Genomic DNA, 26,226 nt, shown 5'->3' with positions numbered 1-26,226 from the left:
TGCGTTAAATATTTTAACGTGATTAATTTAAAAAATTAATTACCGCGCGTTAACGCGATAATTTTGACAGCCCTAATTTTTTTTTTTTTTTTGCTTTGACGCTCACGCTGCCGAGAACAGCCTCTCACTTACACAATGAATGAGTTGCCATAGCACACTTCAGAATGTATGCCAAGCTTAACGATAATTATCACATTTGGTAAGGTTAAGATATCCTATTTTTAGCCAGTGTTTGTTTTTCCCACACTCCCTGAATGCACCACGTCACATGACAAGTCACATTATGCCAATTATCCAATCACTGCCCATTTAGGCACTATATAAGCTTCCTTGACTTCTCTCCCTTCAGTCGTGTGGGAGAGAAGCCAAGGAGCAACAGCTGCAGGTCAAACACTTTTTTTTAATATATCCAACCAATTGTATTTTTCAAACTTGTTTAAAAGCTATTTTATAACTTATACAACCAGACCTTTTTATTTGTGTTGGGGACCTGTTAGTGCGTGTGCTCGACTACATCCAAGTGAACTGTTGAGTCTGAATTTTTACATCTGTTGTTAGCGGATTAGCCACAATGCTAACGTATACTACTGTAATTTGTGTGTTCATTTGATTTTCTGTGTCTGTGCTGTATTATTGTATTTTATCATGTTAGCATGCTAAACATTAGCATGCTAACGCTAACATGCTAATGCTATTGCATTTTCGTAACTGGGTTTGTTGGTCCATGCAGGCCAGGTGGCCCTGCCCTGCCTTGGGACTATTCCGACAAAAGGATGGCGAGCTAGAAATCGAGCCTAGGAGCCTGACGATTGCCCTTTTCCTGTCTTCCAACTAAGCCTGTTGCAATATGCAATAAGTCAAATTATCGCAAGGTAAATAAAAATGAGGGCGTTCATTTTCCCGGCTGCAATTTATCGCCGCGTGTGTGCGTGCATACATATGTGCGTGTGTGTGCTGAGTCCACTCAGCACGCGTGCGTGTTGATTACATATCCACTCCAGTAGCTTTTACAGATATTTATTAGCCATCAACACGCTGTGGAATTAAAGTTCAGACATACAAAATAAGGAAACACTTCTATATTAAACTTTGTAAAACATTAGCATTGCTACATTGAGGTTAATACAAAAAAGACAATGTACTAACCACTTTAGTCTGCTATAAAATATTGAAAGTCTTCTCCACAACGCAAAATTGCGGTTAAAATGTGACACATCAAACATGAAAACTCGCTGGATTCAAGAATTTGCAAGCGATGCGAACAAAAGAAAAAATCTATTACTGATATAACATGCATGACGAAAGAGAAGTGCATTTTGTTTTTGTTTCTTTTCACGGAGCGTAAAGCTTACGGTTAGTGGCGTAGCAAACGTACTTCCGGTGAACACTTCAAAACAAAAGCATGTCATGTACAGATTTCTGGAGGCAGTCGCATATACTTCAGATTCTACACTAAGAATAAATTTTTAAATTAAAAGCCCGCCCGTCTCATCAGACCATAGGACATGGTTCCAGTAATCCATGTGCTTTGTTGACATGCCTTCAGCAAACTGTTTGCGGGCTTTCTTGTGTACCGTCTTAAGAAGAGGCTTCCTCCTGGGGTGACAGCCATGCGCACTAATTTGATGTAGAGTGCGGCGTATGGTCTGAGCACTAACAGGATGACCCCCCACCGCTTCAATCTCTGCAGCAATGCTGACAGCATTCCTGTAACGAGTCACATGACATTTTGGAGGGAAAATGACAAGCAGTACTCAATTTGGACATTTAGGATGTATGTAGTTTCTAAAGGGTGTATTCACTTTTGTTGCCAGGGGTTTAGATATTGATGGTTATACTGTATTTTGAGTTACCGTATTGGCCCGAATATAAGACGGTGTTTTTTGCATTGAAATAAGACTGAAAAAGTGGGGGTCCTCTTATATTCGCAGTCTAGACATTACACCCATTCACGACGCTATATGGCGCCAGATATCATTGAAGCGATGTTCTGTCATGACAGATCTCAGCTACTCTCAGTTTTAACCAGTTTGAATTATTTTATTGCAATGTGTTTCCTTATTCAGATTTGTTTCAAGACTACAGTTACAATTAGACTTCACTTTGATGGTTAATGCAGTTATTGCAATTTTGTTGTTTTATCACAATAGATTGGTTTATTTACATTTCAAAAACTAGAAGCAATTCATTTACGAATGTGATTGCAATTTAGTTTACATATTTAAATGTTCAGATACTAAGATTTGAATGAGGCAAAATAACATGCTTTTTCTCTCAAATTTGTTGTTGTACTAATTTGTTTTTCAGATGTGTACTGTAATTATTTTCTGTATAAAAATGAATTTGGTGTTGAAAAAATCTTTTTTTCAAACTTGAGTCTTGAAAAAGAGGGGGTCGTCTTATAATCAGGGCCGTCTTATATTTGGGCCAATATGGTATTACCTTTTCATTGCCTCAAAATACTTTTTGCGTTTCCCTCTCATACTTTTAAGCATTTTTTTCGTGGAAGCTTTAAAGCAGATTGTTGATCTGTTGACCACATTAGTTACGTAGCGTATTCAAACCACCCTTATTTGATATTACTACATTGAAGTATTTTCTTTAGGCATCTTTAGTATGTTCTATCTGTATGCATCTAAACATGATAAGCTGAAAGCACACTGTAATACTTTGGGAGTCAAATTCGTCTCTTGTAGGACGTTTTGTAGGCGTAGAACATTATGGCAGAACACCGTTTTTGTTTCCTACTCTCGTCTCGTCCCGTCTTTCCTGTTCATTTTGCTTTTGCTGCTTGTTTTGTGAAGTATCGACAGTGCTGTCATGCTCATTAATGTTCCTCTTGGGTTCAAATTGAAAGGGCAGAACAGATGACATGTTTATGTCACTAGAGTCATCATACTCTGGAAGCCCGGCAGCGTAACCAAGTGACGTCACCGCCCTGCGACGTCGACAACAATGGCGACCTACTAGTTAAACAAATTTTACTAACTGTATAAAAACGAAAACATCAAGAGGGGTTTTAATATCAAATTATTTTAACTCATACTAACGTTTATCTTTTAAGAACTACAAGTCTTTCTATCTGTGGTTCCCTTAAATGATCCTTGATATCAGTTTTATCAGGATATTGCAAGGGGCATAGATATTAAGATTTGAATGAGGCAAATTAACATGCTTTTTCTCTCAAATATATTATAATCATTTGTTTCGGATGTACTGTAATTATTTTCTGTTTAAAAATTAATTTGGTGTTGAAAAAATATTTTTTTCAAACTTGCGTCTTGAAAAAGAGGGGGTCGTCTTATAATCAGGGCCGTCTTATATTCGGGCCAGTACGGTATTTTGAGGGGAAAATAAATGAACTCTATTATATAAACTGCACACAGACTACTTTTCATTGTGTCAAAGTGTCATTTTGTCAGTGTTGTCCCATGAAAAGATATACTTCAATATCTGCAGAAATGCGAGGGGTGTACTCACTTTTGTGATACACTGTATTCTTATGGGAAATCCTGCTCGACATACGACCATTTCTACTTACAAGGTCCTGGAACGGATTAACTTCGTATGTAGAGGTAACACTGTAGTCATTTCTGCTTCTGTCCGTTTGTCTCTTTGTCTCTCCTTTCTCTCTATATTCTGCATCTCTCTCTCCCTCTGTTCTGCGTCTATCGCTCCTCTCCATCACGTGACCACCCCTCGCTCTCCTTGCGCGCGCGCGTCTTTCCTCTCTCGGAGCATCATCATCCGACTGCACCTTTTCCTCCTCTCGGGAGCAGACCGAGAAAGACCTCGCAGATGAGGAAAGACGTGTGGTCATTTGCGAGCGGAGCGGCGCGTTAGCCACCCAGCGAGCAGCCACCGGGCACCGACCACCGCCGGGCGTCTTGGCCGCGGTGAGGCTCACCTCCGACGGCTTGAAGGAGGAAGAAGTGGGGGGTGGGCTCCACAGGATGTTTGCGAGGTAGGTCGGCTGCTTTTGTTGTTTTTTTATTTTTGTTTTTTAAGGGTGGTTTGAAAATAAAACAAACCAAAAACAGTCTTTAATATCTATATTTGAGAGTGTAGAAGTAATTAAAGGCGAGGAAGGTGATCCGCGGGAGAAAATGGAAGCAATGGCCGCAAATCGACAATCGATATTTCAACCGCAGTCGTTCATGCCGTCTATCAATAACCAGTATGTCGCCTTCTCTCCTCGTTGTCGCGTGAGATGTTAATTCGACGTTTGAGTCATCAGCCGCAGCGCCGCTTTGCTCTTTTGTGAAAGAAAAAAAAAAATGCTTCACGGTGCCGCAAGACGTCGTATCGATCCGACAAGCACACACCAAAAAATGGTCAGTTTGCTAGTGAGAATGTTCCGGAATGTTCAGAAGGAGACACTTTGAGGCCAAATGTGAATGTCTACTGTAAGATAGCGTGATGGTGCCATCTTGCTTTCTCTGTAGGTGGCTGGAGAGTGATGACAAGGCACACCTGATTCCCCCCCACTAAGTAAGGAGGACGAGGAGGAAGGAGGAGAACCCCGCAATGACCATGCCATTTCTCTCTAGTAGCGTGTGGTAGACATCAGGCCCCTTGGGGAGTTTCCTGCAGGGGGGGGAGAGGGCCCGATCTAGGCCACAAAGATGGAGTTGGCAGGCAAACACGCTTACCTGACGCAAGACTGAGTGGGGACCGTGCAAAACGATGAGAGCGTGAGCTCGGAGTGCAATTCCAGGAAAACTGCCATGAGGCTATCTGCCTGGCTTTAGCCTCAGCCCCCCCCCCCTCCTAAAAAGTGTGTGTGCGTGAGCGGCAAGTGCGTGTATGAGTGTGATGGCCATGTGCGTCTGGGCGGCCGCCCCTCTGCTCTTCCTGGGCCTGAGCCTGTGCAGCGTGGGGGGCCAAGCCCAAGGCGAGGTGCTGGAGTTTGGTGGCGTGTCCAGCCAGTGGGGGCGCTTTCCCGTGTGGAACGCCTGCTGCGAGAGCGTGCTGAGTTTCAGCCTGCGGACGCACAGCCAGGAGGGCCTCCTGCTCTATCTGGACGACGAGGGCTTCTGCGACTTCCTGGAGCTCCTGCTGCTGCGCGGCCACCTGCGTCTACGCTTCTCCATCTTCTGCGCCGAGCCGGCCGAGCTGCAGTCGGGCGTGGCGGTCAGCGATGGTCGATGGCACGCCGTGCGGGTCAAGAGGGACTGGAAGAACACCTCGTTGGAGGTGGACGGGCGGCTGGAGGGCTGGGCCGAAGTCAAGAGCAAGAGGAGAGACATGACGGTCTTTAGCCACACCTACGTGGGCGGGGTGACGGCCGAGCTCCGCGCATCGCCGCTGCGCCTCACCTCGCCCTCTGTCCGCGACCGCCCCGCCTTCCGCGGGTGGATGGGGGCGCTGAGCATCAACGGCACGCCGGCCGCCCTGGACGGCTCCGAGGGCGTGACGGTGACGGCGGGCTGCGGGCCGGACCACCGATGCCAGAACGGAGGGGTGTGCAGCCTGGTGGACGACCGGGCCGTATGCGACTGCTCCGACACCGGTTACCAAGGCAACGACTGCAGTGAAGGTAAGGCCCAGAAAACCCCGCTGACCCCTTGACATGCATCTCATCGCACCCGCGCTCACACCTCCGGATACAGTCAAACTTCGGTTCACGACGCGAGTCGTTCTTCTCGTAATTCGAATTCATCGGTTTGGCTTCTCATTTCCGCAAATGTGTTGATTTTTCGGAAACGTAACTTTTGTTATCCGATGACGAACTGTTTTTGTGCTCATGCTAAAGTATCGTTTCAACATACTTCTTTAACACATATTATTACTAATTTCTTATTCACGAGGCTTTGGCGCCATCTTGTGACATCTTAACTCATCAACTCATTCACTGCCGCTGATGGCTAGCAGCGAAAATCTCATCATGACGACATGCGATAGATTCTTTGAACGACAGCTTGATATCTGCCGATATTACGAAGAATCAATTCAACAACCTGTGACCAATGTAATAGAATATGTACACATCTACAGCAATCTGTTAAATTTCACTCCAAGCAATAACAAAATATGAAACAATTTTATTGTTGAAACCTTTCAAACGTCTGGATAAAAACCTTTTTTTAAAATAGGGGTGTATACGACCAATTTCGTCATGAGACGATACGATATTGATTTTTTAGATGATGCCATGTGTGCCCATATTACAACGATTCAATTCAAGGGCCTTCGATGGATTTAATACATTACATACAAGTTTAACACAATTGGTTACATTTCAGCAAATGCAATAAAAAACCAAACAATTTTGAAGTTTTTGATAACTTAGTTAAGTGGCGGCCCACCAGGCATATAAAGCACTAAAGGAAACCCTAAATATCAATTGTTTGGACAATAACACAGTATTTGCAGGGTTTCCCCTTGGATTTTTTGAAGCTGTGTTGGTGGGCTGCATCGAAGTCTGACAGCCTCAGCATGTCATGCCATGGCAAAATTGCGTCATATTGTCATAATGAGATTTTTTTCACATTATTTTCCCAAGAAAAAACAAAGATCTATTCGAAATATTTCATCAGCCAGGCTAATGTCATAGCTCTCGGCTACGGTTCATGTACGTAAAATGTGTAGCACCTGATTACAGTTACATTATCCTACGTAATAATACAACTTTTTTTCTCATAACAATAGTACGACTTACATCTCGTAGTCCTTCTTTTTCCTTTTATTTGGCCCGAATAGGAACTACATTACCACAACAATAATAGTCCTTCTGTTAACGGACCCATTTCAAAGAGTAGGGGGAAATTCTAATAGCCGTGTAGAGTTTTACTAGTTTCAGCGGGAAGGTGAATTTTTTTTTTTTCTTCGTGAACTACATTTATACACAAACGCACTATTTAGCTTAGCAAAGAAAGGTATGACAGTCATTTTTCGAGTGCCCCAGATTTCGCGAAACCTGGAAAAAGAGCGCATTTATCAAGGTTTTGTCAGTCGTGATTGCATATCTGTCTGCCGAAACAGCCTGATAGCACAGATATACGTAATCCTGCCCTCTGCTATTGGATGCGTTGTTGACGGTAGCGCGGCGGTGCTATTTGAAAATGGAGCAAGGCTCTATTTTGAGCGCCGCCTCTTGGCGCAAATTCATTCCAACTTGCCGTCCAAGACGGCCGTCCACCGCTCACTTTTGCCGAAAAGTCCGATCCAAAATACTGTAATGCCCCGGATTGGAGGAAGGAGAGGAGAGGAGTCTGTATTGGCTTACCCACTTTATTGTGGCAACAATAATACAGAAAAACAATAACAAAATAAAAGCGGGCTGCCTCGACATGCGACCACTATCTCTACCATTTTTCCTCCTCGCTTCCCTCTACGTCACAGCTCCCCAGTCCGATCATCTCTTAAGAGAGCCGCGGATAGTTACGGACATTTCGATACGCAATAAATAGGTTTCTGCTGAGTCCTTCACACTAGGCTGCCAATTGTTTGAAACGGCCTTAAAGGAAAAATCTCATTTGCAAGGCGTGGCGGCTTTTATTTTGGTGTGGTGGTGCACCACAATCTTTTATATGTAGGGGAAACCTGATTTGCCAATAATACAGTCTGCCATGATGGGATTTCATTTCAACCAACTATGACCTGGACATTTCACACAGTTACAGTTCACCTAAAGCAATAGAAAAATAATACCAAAAAAATCTGGTCATGTTGATTGAGGTTTCTATCGATTTTGATTGGATCGATACTTAACCAATCGATGTATACGTACATCTACTGTCTGAATGATTGGATTCCCGAGCAAAATTGATCAGACATTCAATGAGTTAAGACCCCCCCCCCCCCCCCCCGGCAAAAAAAAAAAAAAAGGAAAAAAAAAAGAAAAGCACTTTTAAATGTTTGTGGTCAGGGTCGTGGGTGAAACGGGTGTTGACTGTGCAAGAGCTTTCAAAACACACACATGCATTTTTCAGAACGCTTCTGCTTCTCAGCGTCTGCGGACCGGCGGCCTTCACAAACACGACGTGATACGCATTGTAATGCTGCGGGAAATTGATTTCCTCTTCCCACGCCGGCCAATTATTTAGTATGTGGAACCTTCCCTCGATGACAGTGATTCCCAGTCCACGAAACATTCGGGCGCCGCGGGGAGTGATCAAATTAGAAAGCTTAGTTTGGAAGAAACGTGGTCTAATCCCAAGACTGTACTAAAAAGAATTTTGTGGGATTTCATTAAAAGTGAATGGAAATGACTTTTCTTTGTTTATGACAGAATAATAACATAGTAACCTTCCCCTTAACTAAATTTAGTTGGAGTTCCTACATAAAAATAGTGCTGTCAGACTTGATCACTGCCAGCAGTTTTTAGAACAGATTGATTTTTCAGGACACAGACTATTGTGCAATCATATACTCAATACTTTTTTTCACCAGGAAAAAAAGATTGGTTTGACCTTTTTCTGTTCTTGAGAAATCTGCAGTAGAAAAGAGATTGTTTTCATCAAAAATGCAACTTGTTCAGACTCACTAATTTTGCTGAGTTTATAATTTTAGAAAACGAAAATTGCTGCCATCTGCTGGCAGGTGTACAAAAATAAAATTGTTTCCCAGAGTTGAAATTCACACTGAAGCTGTCAGGTTTTGCCCCACACCCTTCCCGGTGGTAAAATATAATTGACAATAGGGCTGAACGGTAGGGTTGTTCGGATCATGTTTTTTTTTTTACTCCCGATCGTATTAGTTTGAGTATCTGCCGATCCCTATATTTCCCGATCTGATTGCTTTTTTTTTGCTCCCGATTCAATTCCAATCATTCCCGATAATTTTTCCCGATCATATACATTTTGGCAATGCATTAAGAAAAAAATGAATGAAACTCGGATGAATATATACATTCAACATACAGTACATAAGTACTGTATTTGTTTATTATGACAATAAATCCTCAAGATGGCATTTACATTATTACCATTCTTTCTGCGAGAGGGATCCACGGATAGAAAGACTTGTAATTCTTAAAGGATAAATGTGACTTTGTATATTGTGACTAAATATTGCCATCTAGTGTATTTGTTGAGCTTTCAGTAAATTATACTGTAGCCATTTAACTGTTCTGGCCAAATGCATGATGGGAAGTGCAACCATGACTGCGTACTGGTACCAATTGATATATCTTCTCTGCGTTGGGAAATAACATAGGGTGTTAAGAAAAAGATCAATTACTACCTTTTTTCCCCACATTGCTTCCCACGATATTTCTACTCGTAGGGAGAGGGATTGTAAGGCTTTAGCCAATTAAAGAAAGGCTCCAAAGGCTGCCAAAATTCACTCTACTCATTTTACGCTGCCTTTTAGCTCTATATATAGGTAAAACGGCGCCATTACAGATTGAACGCGACAATGCGTGAGTGGGTCATACAGCGCATACGTTAATTGCGTTAAATATTTTAATGTGATACATTTTTTAAAAAATTAATTACCGCCGTTAACGGGATAAATTTGATAACCCTACCTTAAGCCCAAACTAAAGACTCTGGATGAGTGTAATATATTATGTCTGTAACATTAAATACAATTAGAAAACAATTTAATTTAAAAATAAATAAATAAATAAATAAAAAAAAAGGCATGTCCAATACTTTTTTGCCGATTCCGATACTTTGAAAATCGGGACATCTCTACTGAACGGTATTAGAAAAGACTGACATTGCAACTTTTTGGGGGTTTGCGATATTAAAACTAGAAGAATTTTCACCAGATGACTCGATTAGCTCTGTTTAGGAAGACTTTGGATGAGTCACCATGACCACATTGTATTCATATAATACAGTTTAATCCAGGCTAAGGGTATTCATCTCTGTTTGATGAAGGTTGCTGGATATAAAAGGGATCCAGGAGGCGATGTCTTTGCACGCTTGCTGCCTCTATGAAGCAAAAATGTTTTCATGTTAAAAATAAACCCCAGGATTGCATGTCCTGTGCACATTCGCACATCGCGATGTTCGAACTATATACAGGTAGTCTCCGGGTTACAAACAAGTTCCGTTCCTACGCTGGCAATGTAACCCTGAATTTCCGTGTAAATCGGAATTAAACCCTTTGAAATTTCAAAATAATTATCCAAAAAGTCCAAAAGTATTGGATTTTGTTTAATGGTGGAGGATACACTGCCCTCTGGTGGCAGCGTTGGTTCTGGCTGGACTGTCATTCAATAATGCTTTAATACAGGAGCATTCAGACATCTCACATGAGTAAAGAATAGCTGCTCTCTGGTTTGGCCCACATAAGGCTGTAAGTTGCATCAGCTAATAATATACTAGTATGTTCTACATATGCAATTTTGATAAGGTTTAGAGCTACAGTTTATGGAGTTATGTGTGAGTGATTTGCAAATACGTTAGCATTTAAGCTAGCGGACTTTTGTGAGGCAAATTAGCTCAATTTAATCTACTAAATTTACATATTGAGCAGACTAGATGGACGTTCAAACACCAATCGTTTTGTGTCGAGTGTGTTATTTTTAAAATGTGTGTCATTTTGAACAGACGTTTACATAAGTGTGTTGCAGCTTTACAAATCCTCAAAAGGGAAGGAAGTAAAAAGCTTTAAAAGGCACAATTGCTTTGTTTGCTGTCTGTCAAGCTGAACAACTTCACGCTAATGGAGGACAGAACAAGTCATGTTAATAAAGTAAAGTAAAAAATAAGATGCTGTAAAGTACTAAAAAACAGAGAAAATGGAGGATGAGACTCTAGCGTTGTAAAATCGGGATTGCATAAGTTGAGTACGTCGTAACCCGGGGACTACCTGTGATGTGCTGGCCTAATTGACAAGCATATTGGTGAAAGTTTAGATGTATGTGTATGTGATGTATGTGTTGGTCGCACACTGCAATGATGATACGTTCCTCCATGTTGACAAAGTATGGTGTGTGGTGTGGATGTCAATTTCAGGGTTGGCCAGTGTCCTCGCAGGTGATTTGTCGATCAGTAAATCCGTTGCTGATTGGTTGTTGTGACAGCGACAGAAACAGAACAAAATTCCCATGTTAATCTAATTTCCAAGTTACTGGTTGATGTCAAAACTGGTAGAGAATAAAATATATATTCTAGTTTTATGCATTTATTATAAAAATATTTCTCAGTTAAACTGTGAAAATTAGAGGAAAGCATTGCATATCGATTTACAGTGTGTTCCTCTGAATATTCTGCTTGCGCCCCTAAAATTTTAAGTTGGGGGCCACTGTGCTACAAGTAAAAAATGTTAGTCTGGAGCCCTGTTTATATATTATTTTCTTTGTTTTTAAGTTAATGTATTTTAAAAAATATATATTTGTAATTAAAAGTAATAATAATAATAAAACCTTATATGTTCTCTGGTTTGTGTCGATTATCTTTGTAATGTATTAGATTTTTCCAAATCTTATTCTTTTTTTAAATGTTTTTTTTTTAATGTAATAATTTAAAATAATGTTGTTTTTCTTTTTCTTAAACCCAAATTTAATATTTTAATTAATGTTTTCATGTACTTATTATAGATATCACATGTATATAAAACTAGATGTGAAATGACACTCTCCGGCGTTCGTAAACAGCCGCCATCTTAAAGCAGTAGACATCTCAGGGCTAATAAATAACGTTACTGTACCTTGCTTATGTAACATTAGCCCTGCAGAGGGCTAGGTTTCTATTCATTATGACAACTGTCAATGCGTGGCTAACGTGTCTTACATACAAGTTTTATTTAATCTGTAAAAACACAACGCGGTAGAGTGATGAGGGTGTAAAATAAAAACAATAAAGCTAACTGTCAATTTTAGCTCAGTAGTCATTGATGGATAAAACACCAAGTAGCATTGGTGCCTAATGTGCTCCAAACAGCAGGTATCATACATTTATTTTGAACACTGCAAAAACTCAAAATCCTATCAGTACTTACAGTTTAGACTAACTTAAAACTTAACTAGAACTTAAAAAAAACTTAAAAATAGCTTGACACGAATGGAAATTCAATTGAAACACGTGGGAAATGCACATAACTTTAAAGTAATGTGTGTTATCAAGTGTAATGATATTTTTAGGTAAGAAGTATGAATTTTTTTGTTTTTTTTATAAGATCAAGAAGTTTTTTGAGTGAAAGCAGTGAATTTGTTGTTGTTTTAGTCACATCTGAGATGCAATTGTTGGCTGTTTTCAACAATGTACTTCTAAAATAAAGACACTGATTGTCTAAAAATGGTTCAATATTAGGTGAATTGTCTTGTTTTCGCATGTACTATATTAACTCATTCACTCCCAGCCATTTTCACCAGAGCACGGCCCTTTGCTCCCAGCCGTTTTACTGAATTTTGACTGATTTTGCAAGGCCCACAGAAAATTTGGTTCTATTGCTATATAAACATGGAACCCACCAAAAGAAAGAGTAGACTCTCTTCTTTCAACAGAAAAAAATGTAAGTTCATATCTTTTTCCATTCTTTAGAAATCCGCATTAGAAATTAGCTTAGAGAATTTTCCAATTTCTGATGGAAAAAAAACGGAGAAAATTAGCTTTTTGTACACGCATACATTTCAAACATAACTTTGACTTTAACACAGCTATTTTTTGCATTAGTTACATCCCTAACATCTGAATGTTTTCCTTTCACAAAATAAAATATCATGAAGAACAAGACAAATAGAGCTTTTGATAGCAAAGTAACAATTTATTTAAACATTACTACTGAGAGATGACGCTGGTGTCGCCGAGATGACGCCGTTGTTGCCGCGTCAGCCGTGTAAACTTTTCCCTTATCTTTGTCTGTCTCACAAAGATGGATTTTTTTTTTTTTTTTAGTCTCTGCGGGGTCTGCTTGGCGAACCCGCTACACAGTGGTCCCAGTCATTTTGCTCGGTCGTCCAGCGCCTGGCATCATGCCACCAGCGCTCCGACCGTGCTGCTCGGCCTTTCATAGCTGTTGAATCAGGTTGCAGGTCTTACAAATGCTGCCCTCCAGTGGCCAGTTTTATTGCTTTAAAATGGGTTGGGTTGTTCCGATCAGTTTTTTTTGCTCCCGATCCGATCCCAATCGTTTTAGTTTGAGTATCTGCCCATCCCGATCCGATTGCTTTTTTTTGTTTTCTCCCGATTCAATTCCAGTCATTCCCGATAATTTTTCCCGATCTTATACATTTTGGCAATGCATTAAGAAAAAAATGAATAAAACTCGAATATATATACATTCAGCCTACAGTACATAAGTAATGTATTTGTTTATTATGACAATAAATCCTCGAGATGGCATTTACATTATTAACATTCTTTCTATGAGAGGGATCCACGGATAGAAAGACTTGTGACTTTGTGTATTGTGACTAAATTTGCCATCTAGTGTATTTGTTGAGCTTTCAGTAAATGATACTGCAGCCATTCAACCCAAATGCACGATGGGAAGTGGAACCATGACTGTGCGTAGTGCTACTAATTCATATATCTTCTCTGCGTTGGGAAATAACATAAGCTGTTAAGAAAAAGATCAATTGCTACCTTGCTTCCCCACATTGCTTCCCATGATATTTCTAATCTTAGGGAGAGGGATTGTATGGCTTTAGCCTGTTAAAAAAGGCTCCAAATGCTGCCAAAATTCACTCTACTCATCAGGATAAATTTGATAACCCTACCTTAAGCCTAAACTAAAGACTCTGGATGAGTGTAACATATTATGTCTGTAACGTTAAATACAATTAGAAAACGATTTAATTTAAAAAAAAATATATATATATATATTAAAAAAAGGCATGGCCGATATGTTTTTGCCGATTCCGATATTTTGAAAATGACGTGATTGGACCCGATCGATCGGCATCCCGATCGATCGACATCTCTAGCTTGGAGCTTTGTTTTTTGTTTCTCAGATAGAGCGGAAGCTATAGATGCTTCTTGTAAAAAAAAAAAAAAATGCAAAAGACGTATAAATACATTTTTGGGACAATGAAGCATTTAAAAATAGAACGTATTTATACGTTTATTGGGAGCAAATGAGTTAATTGCTCTTTACCCCCCTCCAAAAAATGTTTATCCGACTACTTGATTAATCGATGGAATTTTCAGTAGAATACTCGATGACTAAAATATTCGATAGCTGCTGCCCTACTTGGTACAAGGCGCAAATTTGTCAATCATTGTTAAACTTGCGTAAGTGTGCTATGGCATCTCACTGTGTAAGTGAGAAGCTGTTCTCAGCAGCGTGAGCGTCAAAGCGTGAGTGGATTTGAGTGGACTCACTCAATGAGGCATTTCATAAAGGCAAGCATTCTTCTACGTTATTCTTGTTTGAAAATAATTCACATTATGAAGGCGGCACCGTGGGACAGTAACATGTTTGGAACTTTTGTTTAAAAAAAACAAAAAAAACAAAAAAACTTTTTTCCGGTATCTGATCGGGACTCTGTATCGGCAGATTCTTATAATCAGTTGACTCGGACTCTGGTGCAAATATATACGATCGGGACATCCGTAGATCAGATTTATACTCCGTTTCTCAGCATATAGTTTTTCTAATGTGTTTTACCAGCCAAAATGTAAAGCCCAGAGTAGTAAAATACTATGTGGAACGATCTTAAGTAAATGTGAAAATGTAACTCTAAATAATTTGTAGACAAGACCATTAGTTGACTCATTGCAAAAATAATCTGTGATTAATCGACTATCAACGTAGTTGTTTTTTGCAGCTCTACTGCCAAGAAGTTAAATAACTTTGAAAGTATTTCAGATTTCGACGTTCCCTTTGTGAAGCGCATCCATATGGAAGATGAAGCACAAGCTTCTGCATCTTCCGTGACGGTCGAGTCCGAAAACGACTCGCGTATGGATCGGCTACGGACGCGCTCGTGGGCCAGACTTTAATTGGAAGTCGCTTAAGAGGCTGGAAATCAACGCTGCTTACGTGCTTGTCATCTGGCTGCCTGCGCTAATGGATTTCCATCGATTGCGCTCGGCCTTCGACGAGGCCCTGAACGGACTGAACGGTTTCGTGGCCTGCCAATATTTTCAACGCTTTGCGGCGTTTTAGGACGCCTCTGCGCATTTTCCTATTCTTGCGCGAGATTAAACCGAGCCAGTTACAAGTCATTAAATACCATAAAACGGTGCAGACTCCCATTAAAAGTAGAATAGCGCTTAGGAGAGGCCTAACCATCCTCATTTGGATCGGCACCAAATTGCATTGAGACTCATGTATTATTCACTGGCAAATAAAGGAAAATGTTAACGGACCAAAAACAAGCTTACAGAAAATGACAACAGAAGTAAATATTATGTTCCTCACTGGATGTTTTATAGTGGCCGCTTGTTTAATACACTTAAATCAGCCTAAGGCCAAAACAAGTGTCACTCTAAGGAATCTTACTTTACGACTAGTACTGCAAATAGCAGCCGGCAACCGAGTACCTCAGGCGCATTTCATCCGACTCGCCTTGCAATTTGAAAAACAAGCACCCCATTTTTTACGGCAAATCATCAGAATATGCGCCATAATTAGATCGTGGCATAGGCAAGAAAAGCGAAAATGGGAAAATTCTGTTTTTAAAAATTTCTTAGCTCACTGGCTACCATTGACAGTGATTTTTGGCAGTGAGTATAGTTTATGACAGGTGTCAAACTCAAGGCTCGGGGGCGAGATCTGGCCCGTCAGTTTGTGTGGTCTCCAAAAGTAAAGCTTATACGTCAACGTCATCTTTATCGCTAAAATAAAATTCTAATGAAATTTCTGTAGTGTCCCATAATGACTTTTTAACCGATACCCCGATATTGTCCAACTCCAAAAACCAATATGAAACCGATACATACCATTAGAGGTGCACAATTAATCGACAGCTAATCGATTAGCAAATTAATCGACAAATATTTTGATAACCAATTGTTTAGGACCTTCACCTTGTTTAAATTCTTAAAATTATAACGTATAACTTCTCAGTTGTAGACATTATCAGATTTCCTCATTATATTTTTGTTAAGTCAAACTAGAACATGAACAAAAATCTGCTTTTACTTTGGAAAACAACAATTCATATTGTTTGCAAATTTTCAGACAAAAAGGCTGCAAAACCTAATAGATGAAATCGATTAATAAATTAGTTGCCAACGAATATGATAATCGATACAGTTGAAGGAAATAGTCATCCATTTTGTTTTCATTGCTACTTACCACCTGCTGAAAAGAACTTCAAGGTAAATTGTGAAGGTAATTGAAAGAAGTGACATTCATCCGAATCATCGTTGAATTAATCGATTATGAAAATAATTGTTAGTTGCAGCTCTACATACCATATAGTTATTAGGAATGTTCCCGATCAGATCACGTGATCAGAAATCGGGCCGATTGTGCCATTTTTCAGAGGATCCGAATTGGGTGAAATGGGTCGGATTTTTAAAGGGTATGACAACACCTGGGGAAATGCTAATATTCCATCATTTATCCATAAACGCATGCTTTTTGGATTCATATCATGCCACCTCGTGTAATTACACACATCGCAACACCAAGAAAATGATAGAAATTTGGATCAGTTGTCAAGCTAAAACGACCGGCGCCCGAGATCCTGGAAATCTAGCATACTGTGTGCGTGACGTCACAACAAGAAAACAACCGGCTCAGTGCTTAGTACTGAATGGCGGCGATGATGGCGGACGATTTTGTTTCTAGTTGCAGTGACGAATCCGACGTAACGAACCTTCTTCTAATGGTGACCAGGAGAGTTATGAACCTTTCTTTGGTGTTTTGGGTTATCAAGTTGAGCCCAAACGAAAGCCAATGCAGCCTAATGAAAGGATCATTGAGGGGAGCAATCACACTGATGAAACACCGGTGTTGTGCCGAAAAATAGCCGCCCCGCGTAAAATGTCCCCCCTGAAGGGAACGCTTGTTTATAACGCTTTATTGAGGTAAAAACATCAAATATTTTCATGGACTCATTACAGTAATGGATTTACAACTGTAAAATCAGTTTAAAATAAATAAATTACACAAAATACTAGTACTGTATTTTAGTAACAAATCGTGGACTGGACCACATAACCATCTTTGAACAAAAATGTATTAGTCTAAAGCAGGGGTCATGAATTAAACATCCTCTGGGTCCGAAATAAAAAAAATTACAACAATCTCGGGTCCGGAAATATTTTGAATACTTTTTTTCCAAAAAATACAAACGTATCTTTACGTGGCCATGCTGATAATTACAACATTCAAAAATGTAAATAAAATATAAAAAAATAAATTTATAGTAAGTAACAAATAAAATTTAATAATAATTAATTAGTAATAAATAATAAACTGATCATATTGAGCCCTTAATTCCGCTATTTTTTGAGAACTGATGGCAGAGTTCATAGGGAAACTTTGCGAAAAAGCTGCGTGCTTCGTCTCATAGTGCCTTTTCAAATTGCTGCTTTTTACAAGCGCTACCGTTGTTCGGCCATTCCTTACTACACGGCGAAACGTCTACACAACGCTCAGCGCGCTTGCACAAGCATACGCACGCATGCGCACATCGGTCAGAAGCGGCGAGTACTCACCATTTTTGTTTTTATTTAGTTTTTTAGAACCTTTTCATTGCCTCAAAAATACTTTTGCATGTATTACCCTCTCATACTTTTAACCATTGTGGTTTTTTCTGTGAGCTTTGAAGCAGTTGACCACATTAGTCACGTAGCGTATTTAAACCGTCCTTATTTGGTATAACTGCATTTAAGTATTTTCTTTAGGCATTTTTAGTACGTTCTGCCTGTATGCATCCAAACAAAACAAGTTTAGCGCGCACGGTATGACTTTGGGTGTCAAATTTGACTATTGTAGGACGTTTCGCCGATGTAGCAGATTTTGGCAGAACACAGTCTCTGAACAGATGAGGCATGATAGCGGTCTTGTGTTGCCGCCAGGTAAAATGAACAAAAATGTGTTGGTCTACTCCTCCTTAAACACTGTTTTCTGCATCAATCTTGCGTAGTTTTGAGCACGCCATTTGCCGTACCTTTTCACCTCTTCCCCCAACTTCATTCGGCTCAGTTTTTGGCTGTCACTCTGCGGAGTCTGGAAAGCGAGTGTGAGACATGCTGTTCCAAAAATAACTTACAAATGCTTCACTCCCATTGGCTGGCTCACGCGCGTCACCGCTAAGGTTTTTGTTTGTTGCCCAATTCCGCTCTGCAAACCCGCAGAATAAAATGATTTTTGTTGTTGCAACGTGTATTAGTCCGGACAGCTTGAGATCCGGTCCAGACGGCTTTGGGGTCCGGAACCGGACCGAGGTCCGCGGTTCCGTGACCTCTGGTCTAAAGGTTTTTACGAGCATATCCCAATGACAATCACACAGGTATGACATTTATTAGTTCAAGCAGAGTAAAATAATACAATATTCACGGTACAAGAAAATATTATCCATGTCCATCGATTGGTAAGAAAAAGCTGTTTGTACGAATGACGTGTGGGCGCGCAATAATAAAATAAATAAACAAATAAATAAAATAAAATAAATGCTCAATAAAGCGTTATTAAAAAAGCGTTCCCGTCAGGGGGGGACATTTCAGCAGGGGGGACATTTTTCGGCACAACACCGGCAACAGATCGTGTGGGAAACACCGAATGGTTTGTTTTGCATTTCTTTTTGTGACGCTGATAAACCGTGACCGCAAAATAAAGTAACGTATAGAATAATTTATTGTGCTATCATAGGTTTTCGCTCTGCCAGCCGACACAAACATGAATGGGATTAGAGGATTTGTTCTATATATTTTACGATCGATAATTTATACATGTGTCCAGTCCTATATCCAATGCGTGATATGTTTCTTATTATAAAAGAGTACTCACTCTGGCCATTTCCCTCCTTTGCTTTGCCTGGGGTGGTGGGGTGGTCTCATCAGAGCCAGTCATTGTCCTTTTGATATCTCGGGACATTTAGGTGGCTGCGCGTGTATGGTGGGCACCGCATCTGCTTTCAGCAGCAATTTCTTAGCAAAACCAGATTTCATTTGTCCATATTTCGAATAGCTTTCAGGTGCAAAATGCGCACCACACAAAACCGTGCCGGAGGCTGGGTCTGCAAAATTAGCCCTCTTAGCACGGACGAACATTACTCATTGTCTGCGTAGTCCAGCTCTTTTTCTCGCGTTCGGGAACTCATGGGTACTACATTGCGACAAATGGCTATTTGTACACCCATAGCATGACAGGTTTGAACCATTTTAGGGATTTTTTTTTTTTTTTTTGATAAACACGAACGCAACTCTCTCGTCAATAAGCAACGATGGCACCTGCCTCGACCTTTTGTTTCCCTGTTGTGATGTCGCCGCCCCATTCTGCTGTTTCCGGAATACTTTTGGAAATGTTCGTAATTTTCGATCTATTATCGATAAGAATCACATTCATGAGCAATTCTTTTTTTTTTTTTTTTTTTTAACTTAATCAAAATTTGTTATCTTGCCACATAACGGTTCTATTGATATCTCACAGGCCCTTAGTATTATAATATCCTTTAATTTTTTTAAAAATATTTTTTTAAAGACTATTTTTTAAGAGCTAAAAAATAAAAAATAATAATATATTCACCCATAGATTAAAATACAATAATATTCCCAAAAGAAACAAACATATATACGCTGTATACTCCACAACAATCCTGAAAAAAGAGGAAGGACAGTATTGTAACATGTTTTTTTTTTTTTTTTTTTTCAAATAAAACTTTTTTTCAAATAAATTAAAAAAAAAAAAAAAAAAAAAAACTTTTTCAGTATTGGCAAATTCTCAAAACCAGGTGACTGACTCGAATGCAAAAATTCATTGGGACAGCCCTAATAATAATGATAATCATTATTATTATTGTAATTTTGTATTTTTTTTTATTTATTGACTATTTCTTTCTGGTAACACAGCAGTTATATGTTTATAATGAATTATTTTTCAATCATTCATTGTTCATTTAATTTTTGCACCATGAATGCAAATGGTCTGCTAGCATAACAAATCCCAAACATCTTAGTTTGGAGACATCTAATGACCAAAAAGCATAACTGCCGTGCAAAGCTGTGACCAGCCTTGTACAAAGGCTTCTACATTCACTTTGAAGGCAACATACATATTGGCCTAAAATCAATGTCGATATTATCAGATATCATTTTAAAAGGCTTTTTTTCGGCCGATAGAGACTACTCAAATATTTATTTTCACCCTCTTTTTAATATTTGAAATAGATTTGATTTTTCAAAATAGAACATTGACTGTTGTTTTCCTTCCCTTTGACATTTTTTTAGTGAAACCATTCTAATAATTACAAATGCATCATAAAAGAGAATACAGTGCCCTCCATAATTATTGGCACCCCTGAAATCTTGGTCTCATTTGACCAAAGCACACAGTCCCAGTTGAAGCCTGGGACCGTGTGTATTTTTGTGTGAGACCAAGATTGAGCTTTTTGGCAACAAACACTCTAAGTGGGTCTGGTGTGCCACGAAAGATGCACATGCTGAAAAGCACCTCATACCCACTGTGAAGTATGGGGCTGGGTCAGTGATGCTGTGGGGCTATTTCACTTCCAAAGGCCCTGGGAACCTTGTTAGGGTGCATGGCATCATGAATGCTTTGAAATACCATGACATTTTAAATCAAAATCTGTTGCCTTCTGCCCGAAAGCTGAAGATGGGTCGTCACTAGGTCTTTCAGCAAGACAATGACCCTAAACATATGGCCAAATCTACACAGAAATGGTTCACCAGACACAAAATCAAGCTCCTCCCATGGCCATCTCAGTCCCCAGACCTTGTTTTGTTGGCAAAAGGGGGTTGTACAAAGTATTAACACCAGGGGTGCTAATAATTGTGACACACGTTATTTGATGTCAAAAAATTATTTCTTTATGTGGGATTTTTTCCCCACTGAATGAATGCACTTGTATTGAAAGTTGGATTTTTCTCTTTTTTTTTCCATTAAGGTCCCATATTATTTGAATTAAAAAATAAATAAATATTAGAAGCTAAAAAACGTCTTTTTCAGGGGTGCCAATAATTATGGAGGGCACTATATACACTGGAATACTTTTTTATGTAAATACATTAAAAGCAAAAATATTGACAATCGTCATGTTTTTTAATTTATCTTTTAAATTTTTTAATGTTCGTTTATTAACATTATGAATTGGACGTCTAACGGCATCAATGGCAGTTTCCTTATTCCTGCCATCATCTGCCAATATATTAACTCAATTTGAAGTATTACATAAAGTTTGTGATATACAGTAAGCCATTCTAAAATGGCCGCCACCCATGTTCTTCTTAATCATCATAATTACCCGAAACCTCACCAAATAAGAGATAAGACGTGTCATCAAATCTCCATATACTTTACTACGATGTCCGATTACGGCACAAAAGATTGGATGTCTATTGCAAACACTGGCAGCCAAAGCGTTAATGATATGGACGTCCATCACTGTCAATTGCACTGAACTCCCAGTTTATTAACGTCCTTGCGAGAGAAAAAAAAATCAACGCGGCCTCACCATTAATCACCAATTGGTCTTCGCACCCTTCCACCCTCGCTTCTCCGTCTTCTTACCTTAACTAGAGCCCGAAGCGCACACTGGCCAGTGTTACCATGGAGACAGCACTAATGGGGGAGACCTCATGCCGGGAGCGTATCTCCGTCCTTGTGCTTCCTGTCCCCATCGCCATTCCTTTGCATAGCCGCCCACAGCCCGCACGCACCCCAACGCCACCTCACTAGTCTGCTGCTGCCTGAGGCTTTTTGCTGTTTCTCCTCAAAAAACAGCAACGGTTCGCAGTTCTGCGTATGAATATAGATTGTACAATATTATTGATATGATTCCTTATTTTGTCCTCCACACAACATTCAGGTTACTTAAGTTGAATTTCTGCAATACATGTTGCTTTAAGTCATTGGCTGCCAATGGTGGGTATAGACGTCCAATCCATTCAGAATGGGAGAGACAGGCAGCAAATACCATATTGGCCTGAATATAAGACGGCCCTGATTATAAGACGACTCCCTCTTTTTCAAGACTCAAGTTAATTTTTATACAGAAAATAATTAAAGTACATCCGAAACAAATGACTATAACAATACATTTGAGAGAAAAAGCATGTTATTTTGCCTAATTCAAATCTTAATATCTGAACATTTAAATATGTAAACTAAAGTGCAATCACATTAGTAAATGAATGGCTTCTGGTTTTTGAAATGTAAATAAACCAATCTATTGTGATAAAACAACAAAATTGCAATAACTGCATTAACCATCAAAGTGAAGTCTAACTGTAACTGTAGTCTGAAAACAAATTTAAATAAGGAAAAACGTTGCAATAAAATAATGCAAACTGGTTAAACTTGAGAGTAGCTTAGATCTGTCATGACAGAACATCGCTTCAATGATATCTGGCGCCATCTAGCGTCGTGAATGGGGAGAGTAGCTGAGATCTGTCATGACAGAACATCGCTTCAATGATATCTAGCGTCATCTAGCGTCGTGAATGGGTATAATGTCTAGACTGCGAATATAAGATGACCCCCTCTTTTTCAGTTTAATTTCAATGCAAAAAACACGGGCCAATACGGTAATTGCTACCTGAAAATTGTCAAATTTGTCTTTCAGCCTCTCAAAAGTAAATATAATCCAATTTCTTTAGGCTAATCATCTTTGTAATTATTAAGGGCTGCAGCTATCAATTATTTCATTAATCGATTAATCTATGAACTAGTTAGTTCAAATAATCGAGTAATGGGATCAGGAACATTTGATGCGTTGCAAATTTTAGATGTAAAAAAAGGCTTGCTAAGATTGCACTTTCAAAAGATGCAAATACAAAATATTAATTATTAATATTCCCTGTTTCTTCAAACTATGCAGAATTGCACTTTCATTTCAAAATAAATTAAAATACCGCCGTTTAGCATCAAACGGTTGGCCAACTTGCATTGCAAAAGTTCGCTAGCTCAAATGCTATAAGATCCTAATTTTTTTTTTCTTTTAACAATGCTCTTAAAAAATAATTCAAAGACATATTCCCAAAAAATATTGCTAAATACACCTATAAACTAAATTACAAATGCTTAAAAAAACAATTGGCTCATACAAAAACTTACCTTATGTGGGTCTTAACAGGGAGCAGCTGGATTCAACCATATTAAATGAGTTATGTCATATTTCATATTGCCACTTTGCTTTCTAGACTAAAACATGAATTGCTATCCAAATAGCTGTTAGGTAGGAATTAGGAGTGGGAACCACTGGGCACCTGACGATAAGATACGATTTGCTATACAAGGCTCACGATAACGATGATCTCACAATATGGCGATATAGCAATTATCGATGCATTGGTCAGAAAATCATTCTAAGTAATAATAGAAAAAGAAGCTCTATTCATCTTTTTGCTGTGAACTGATTAGTTTATCCCTACTAGATGTCCAATTCATTTAAACTGTGAGGGTGCCTTCCCTCCCACTTCAAACGGATGGGACTATGGCGGTCAATGGCAACTAATGAATTTAATTTGGGGCATTTCAGGTCATTTGCTATTGATTTTCATTCACTTTCTATTGATTTTGGGGCATTTCTGGGTCACTTCGGTTAGGTTCATGTGGCAGGTCTTAAAGCACAATTCCGATTTTTTTGTCAAATCTGTTTTTTGGGCGTGTCTGTTCAGACTACCTTTGTCAGTTGAGCCCGTTCAAGTATTACGCATGCGCACTAATTCGAGGTCTGAGATGCGCTGAGCAAACTGACCCGCATGCGCAGGAGCATCAAAACAAATGACCACACACTCTGGCTCAACGTCATTCAAGGATGATCACATTTAATTTCCAAATAAAGGACACAAATAACAGACATAAAGAATCCCCGTTTAGTCTGATATTCAATTCTCTGCCGCGTAAGCAATCTTGAAATATTGCTCATTTGGAGCAGAGAGAAAACCGAGCATTTTCAGGCTTATCCTTAACCTTTTTTTTTTTTTTTTAAATGACTGTTGTATAGCCCGTCCCTTCCCCAAAGCTTGGCGCTAACGCTAAAGCACAGCTGCATTGCTACCGTAGCGCACTGTCTCTCTCGCTCTTAGGCGATGTAATTTCTACGTGAATTCCGATTTGGGGGACTTGACAGTTCAGACCGCAGCCACATTCTGGAAAAATTTGGGCCAGATCGGATTTTAACTACATACGAAAGCGACCTAGATCAGTTTTGAAGTGGTCCACCTTTTTGCTACTTTTCCAGTTCAGACCGTGAAGCTAGTGCCTCACTCGAGTCGGAAAAACACGAAAAAATCAGATTCGTGCAATAAGACCTGCGGTATGAACCTAGCCTTCCTGTTAATTTTGGGGCATTTCTGGGTCACTTCCTGTTGGTTTTGGGTTATAGAACAGGAAGTGATCCGTGAATCGCCCCAACTGAATCGGCATTGACTCAAACTCAAAAGGAAAGTGACTTGTAAATATAGTGGTATGATAAAGTATCTGAACCTTTTGGAATGTTTTACATTTCTGCATAAAATCACCATCAAATGTGATCTGATTTTTGTCAAAATCACACAGATGTAAAAACAGTGCCTGCTTTTACTAAAACCAGCCAAACACGTATTGGTTTTCATATTTTAAAAGGACAGCATGCAAACAATGACAGAAAGGGGAAAAATAAGTAAGTGAACGCTCTGCCTAAGGAGACTTAAAGAGCAATTGAAATTTTTACCAAATATTTTAAGTCAGGTGTATGCCCAATGACTGATGAGTGGTTTAAAGCTGCCCTTCCCACTATAAAACACACACCGGGTAAGAATTGTCTTAATGAGAAGCATTGTATGATTTGCATCATGGCTCGGTCAAAAAAGCTGTCTGAAGACCTGCGATCACGGATTGTTGATTTGTATAAAGTTGGGAAAGGATACAACACCATCTCTAAAAGTCAGGATATTTATCAATCGACAGTCAGAGAAGTTGTCTTCACATGAGTTTGGCACTGTTGCTTCTCTCCCAAGGAGTGGCCGTCCACTAAAGATGATGCCAAGAGTTCAGCGCAGAATACTCAGAGAGGTAAAAAAGAACCCTAGAGTGTCTGCTAAAGACTTATAGAAATCACTGGCACAGTCCAATATCTCTGTGCACACATCACCTATATGTAAAACAATGGCCAAGAAGGGTGTTCATGGGAGGACTCCACAGAGGAAGCCACTGCTGTCTAAAAAGACATAATTGCTTGTTTAATGTTCGCAAAAAGGCACTTGGACACTCCACAGAAGTTAGTTTGTGGACTGATGAAACCAAAGTTGAATTGTTTGGGAGGAACATACAACGTCATGTGTGGAGGAAAAATGGAACAGCTCACCAACATCAACACTTCATCCCCTCCGTGAAGCATGGTGGAGTGAGCATCATGATTTGGGGCTGTTTTGTGCCTCAGGGCCTGGACAACTTGCAATCATTAATGGAAGAATAAATTCAAAAGTTTTGCCGGAAAACCTGAGGGCGTCTGTCAGACAGTTGAAGGTGAAAAGAGGATGGATGCTGCAACAAGACAATGATCCAAAACACAGAAGTAAATCAAATTGAGTATGGTTTTAGAAGAACAAAATACATTTTCTGGAGTAGCCAAGTCAGGACTTGAACTTCATTGAGATGCTGTGGCATGACCTAGAGACAGCGATTCATGTTAGACATCCCAGGATTCTGATTGAACTAAGGCAGTTTTGTAGAGAAGAATGGGACAAGATTAGTCCTGATCGATGTGCCAGACCAATCTGCAGCTACAGGAAGCACTGGTTGCAGTTATTGCTACCAAAGGGGGGGTCACAAAAAATTAAATTTGATGGTTCACTTATCCCCCCCCCCTCCCCCGTCATTGTTTGAATGATGTCCTAATTAAAATATGAAAACCTATAAGTGTTTGGGTGGTTTTAGTTGAAGCAGACACTGTTTTTTCATCTGTGTGATTTTGACAAAGATCAGCTCACATTTGATGGTGATTTAATACAGAAATATGAGAAATTTCAAAAGGTTCAGATACTTTTTCAAACCACTGTCCCGGAAAATGAACAGAAAGTAAATGCCCCAAAAATCATAAATACTGGCCGCGAATGCTCGTTTCGAATGAACGTTAGTTCGCCCCTCACAGTCTAAATGCGTCTAGCGCCGTCAATAGCAGCCATTCAGTTAACAGAGACGCTATTTTAGTGGAAAATTTTGGTAGCAACTTGTTGGTATCACCATTTTTGATACTTTATCACACCC

General features: G+C 39.5%; 1 protein-coding gene across 18 annotated transcripts in view; it reads left to right on the top strand.

Annotated features, from left to right (window-relative positions):
- The first annotated feature begins 355 nt into the window (after window positions 1–355).
- Window positions 356–26,226, top strand: part of nrxn1a (neurexin 1a) — a 185,587-nt gene continuing 159,716 nt past the window's right edge. For 16 of the 18 annotated variants that reach the window (XM_057826708.1, XM_057826706.1, XM_057826705.1 and 13 more), the window contains exons 1-2: window positions 3,715–3,964; window positions 4,446–5,539. In XM_057826708.1, the coding sequence (XP_057682691.1) occupies window positions 4,807–5,539 (733 nt within the window). In that variant the 5' untranslated portion in view covers window positions 3,715–3,964; window positions 4,446–4,806. Of the gene's footprint in view, window positions 386–730; window positions 873–3,713; window positions 3,965–4,445; window positions 5,540–26,226 lie in introns of those variants that run through there. The other 2 variants (XM_057826697.1, XM_057826710.1) reach the window with 2 other exon arrangements.

This window comes from Corythoichthys intestinalis, chromosome 21 (assembly GCF_030265065.1).
Source record: "Corythoichthys intestinalis isolate RoL2023-P3 chromosome 21, ASM3026506v1, whole genome shotgun sequence".
Taxonomy (NCBI): Eukaryota; Metazoa; Chordata; class Actinopteri; order Syngnathiformes; family Syngnathidae; genus Corythoichthys; species Corythoichthys intestinalis.
This window is presented reverse-complemented; position numbering and strand designations above follow the sequence as displayed.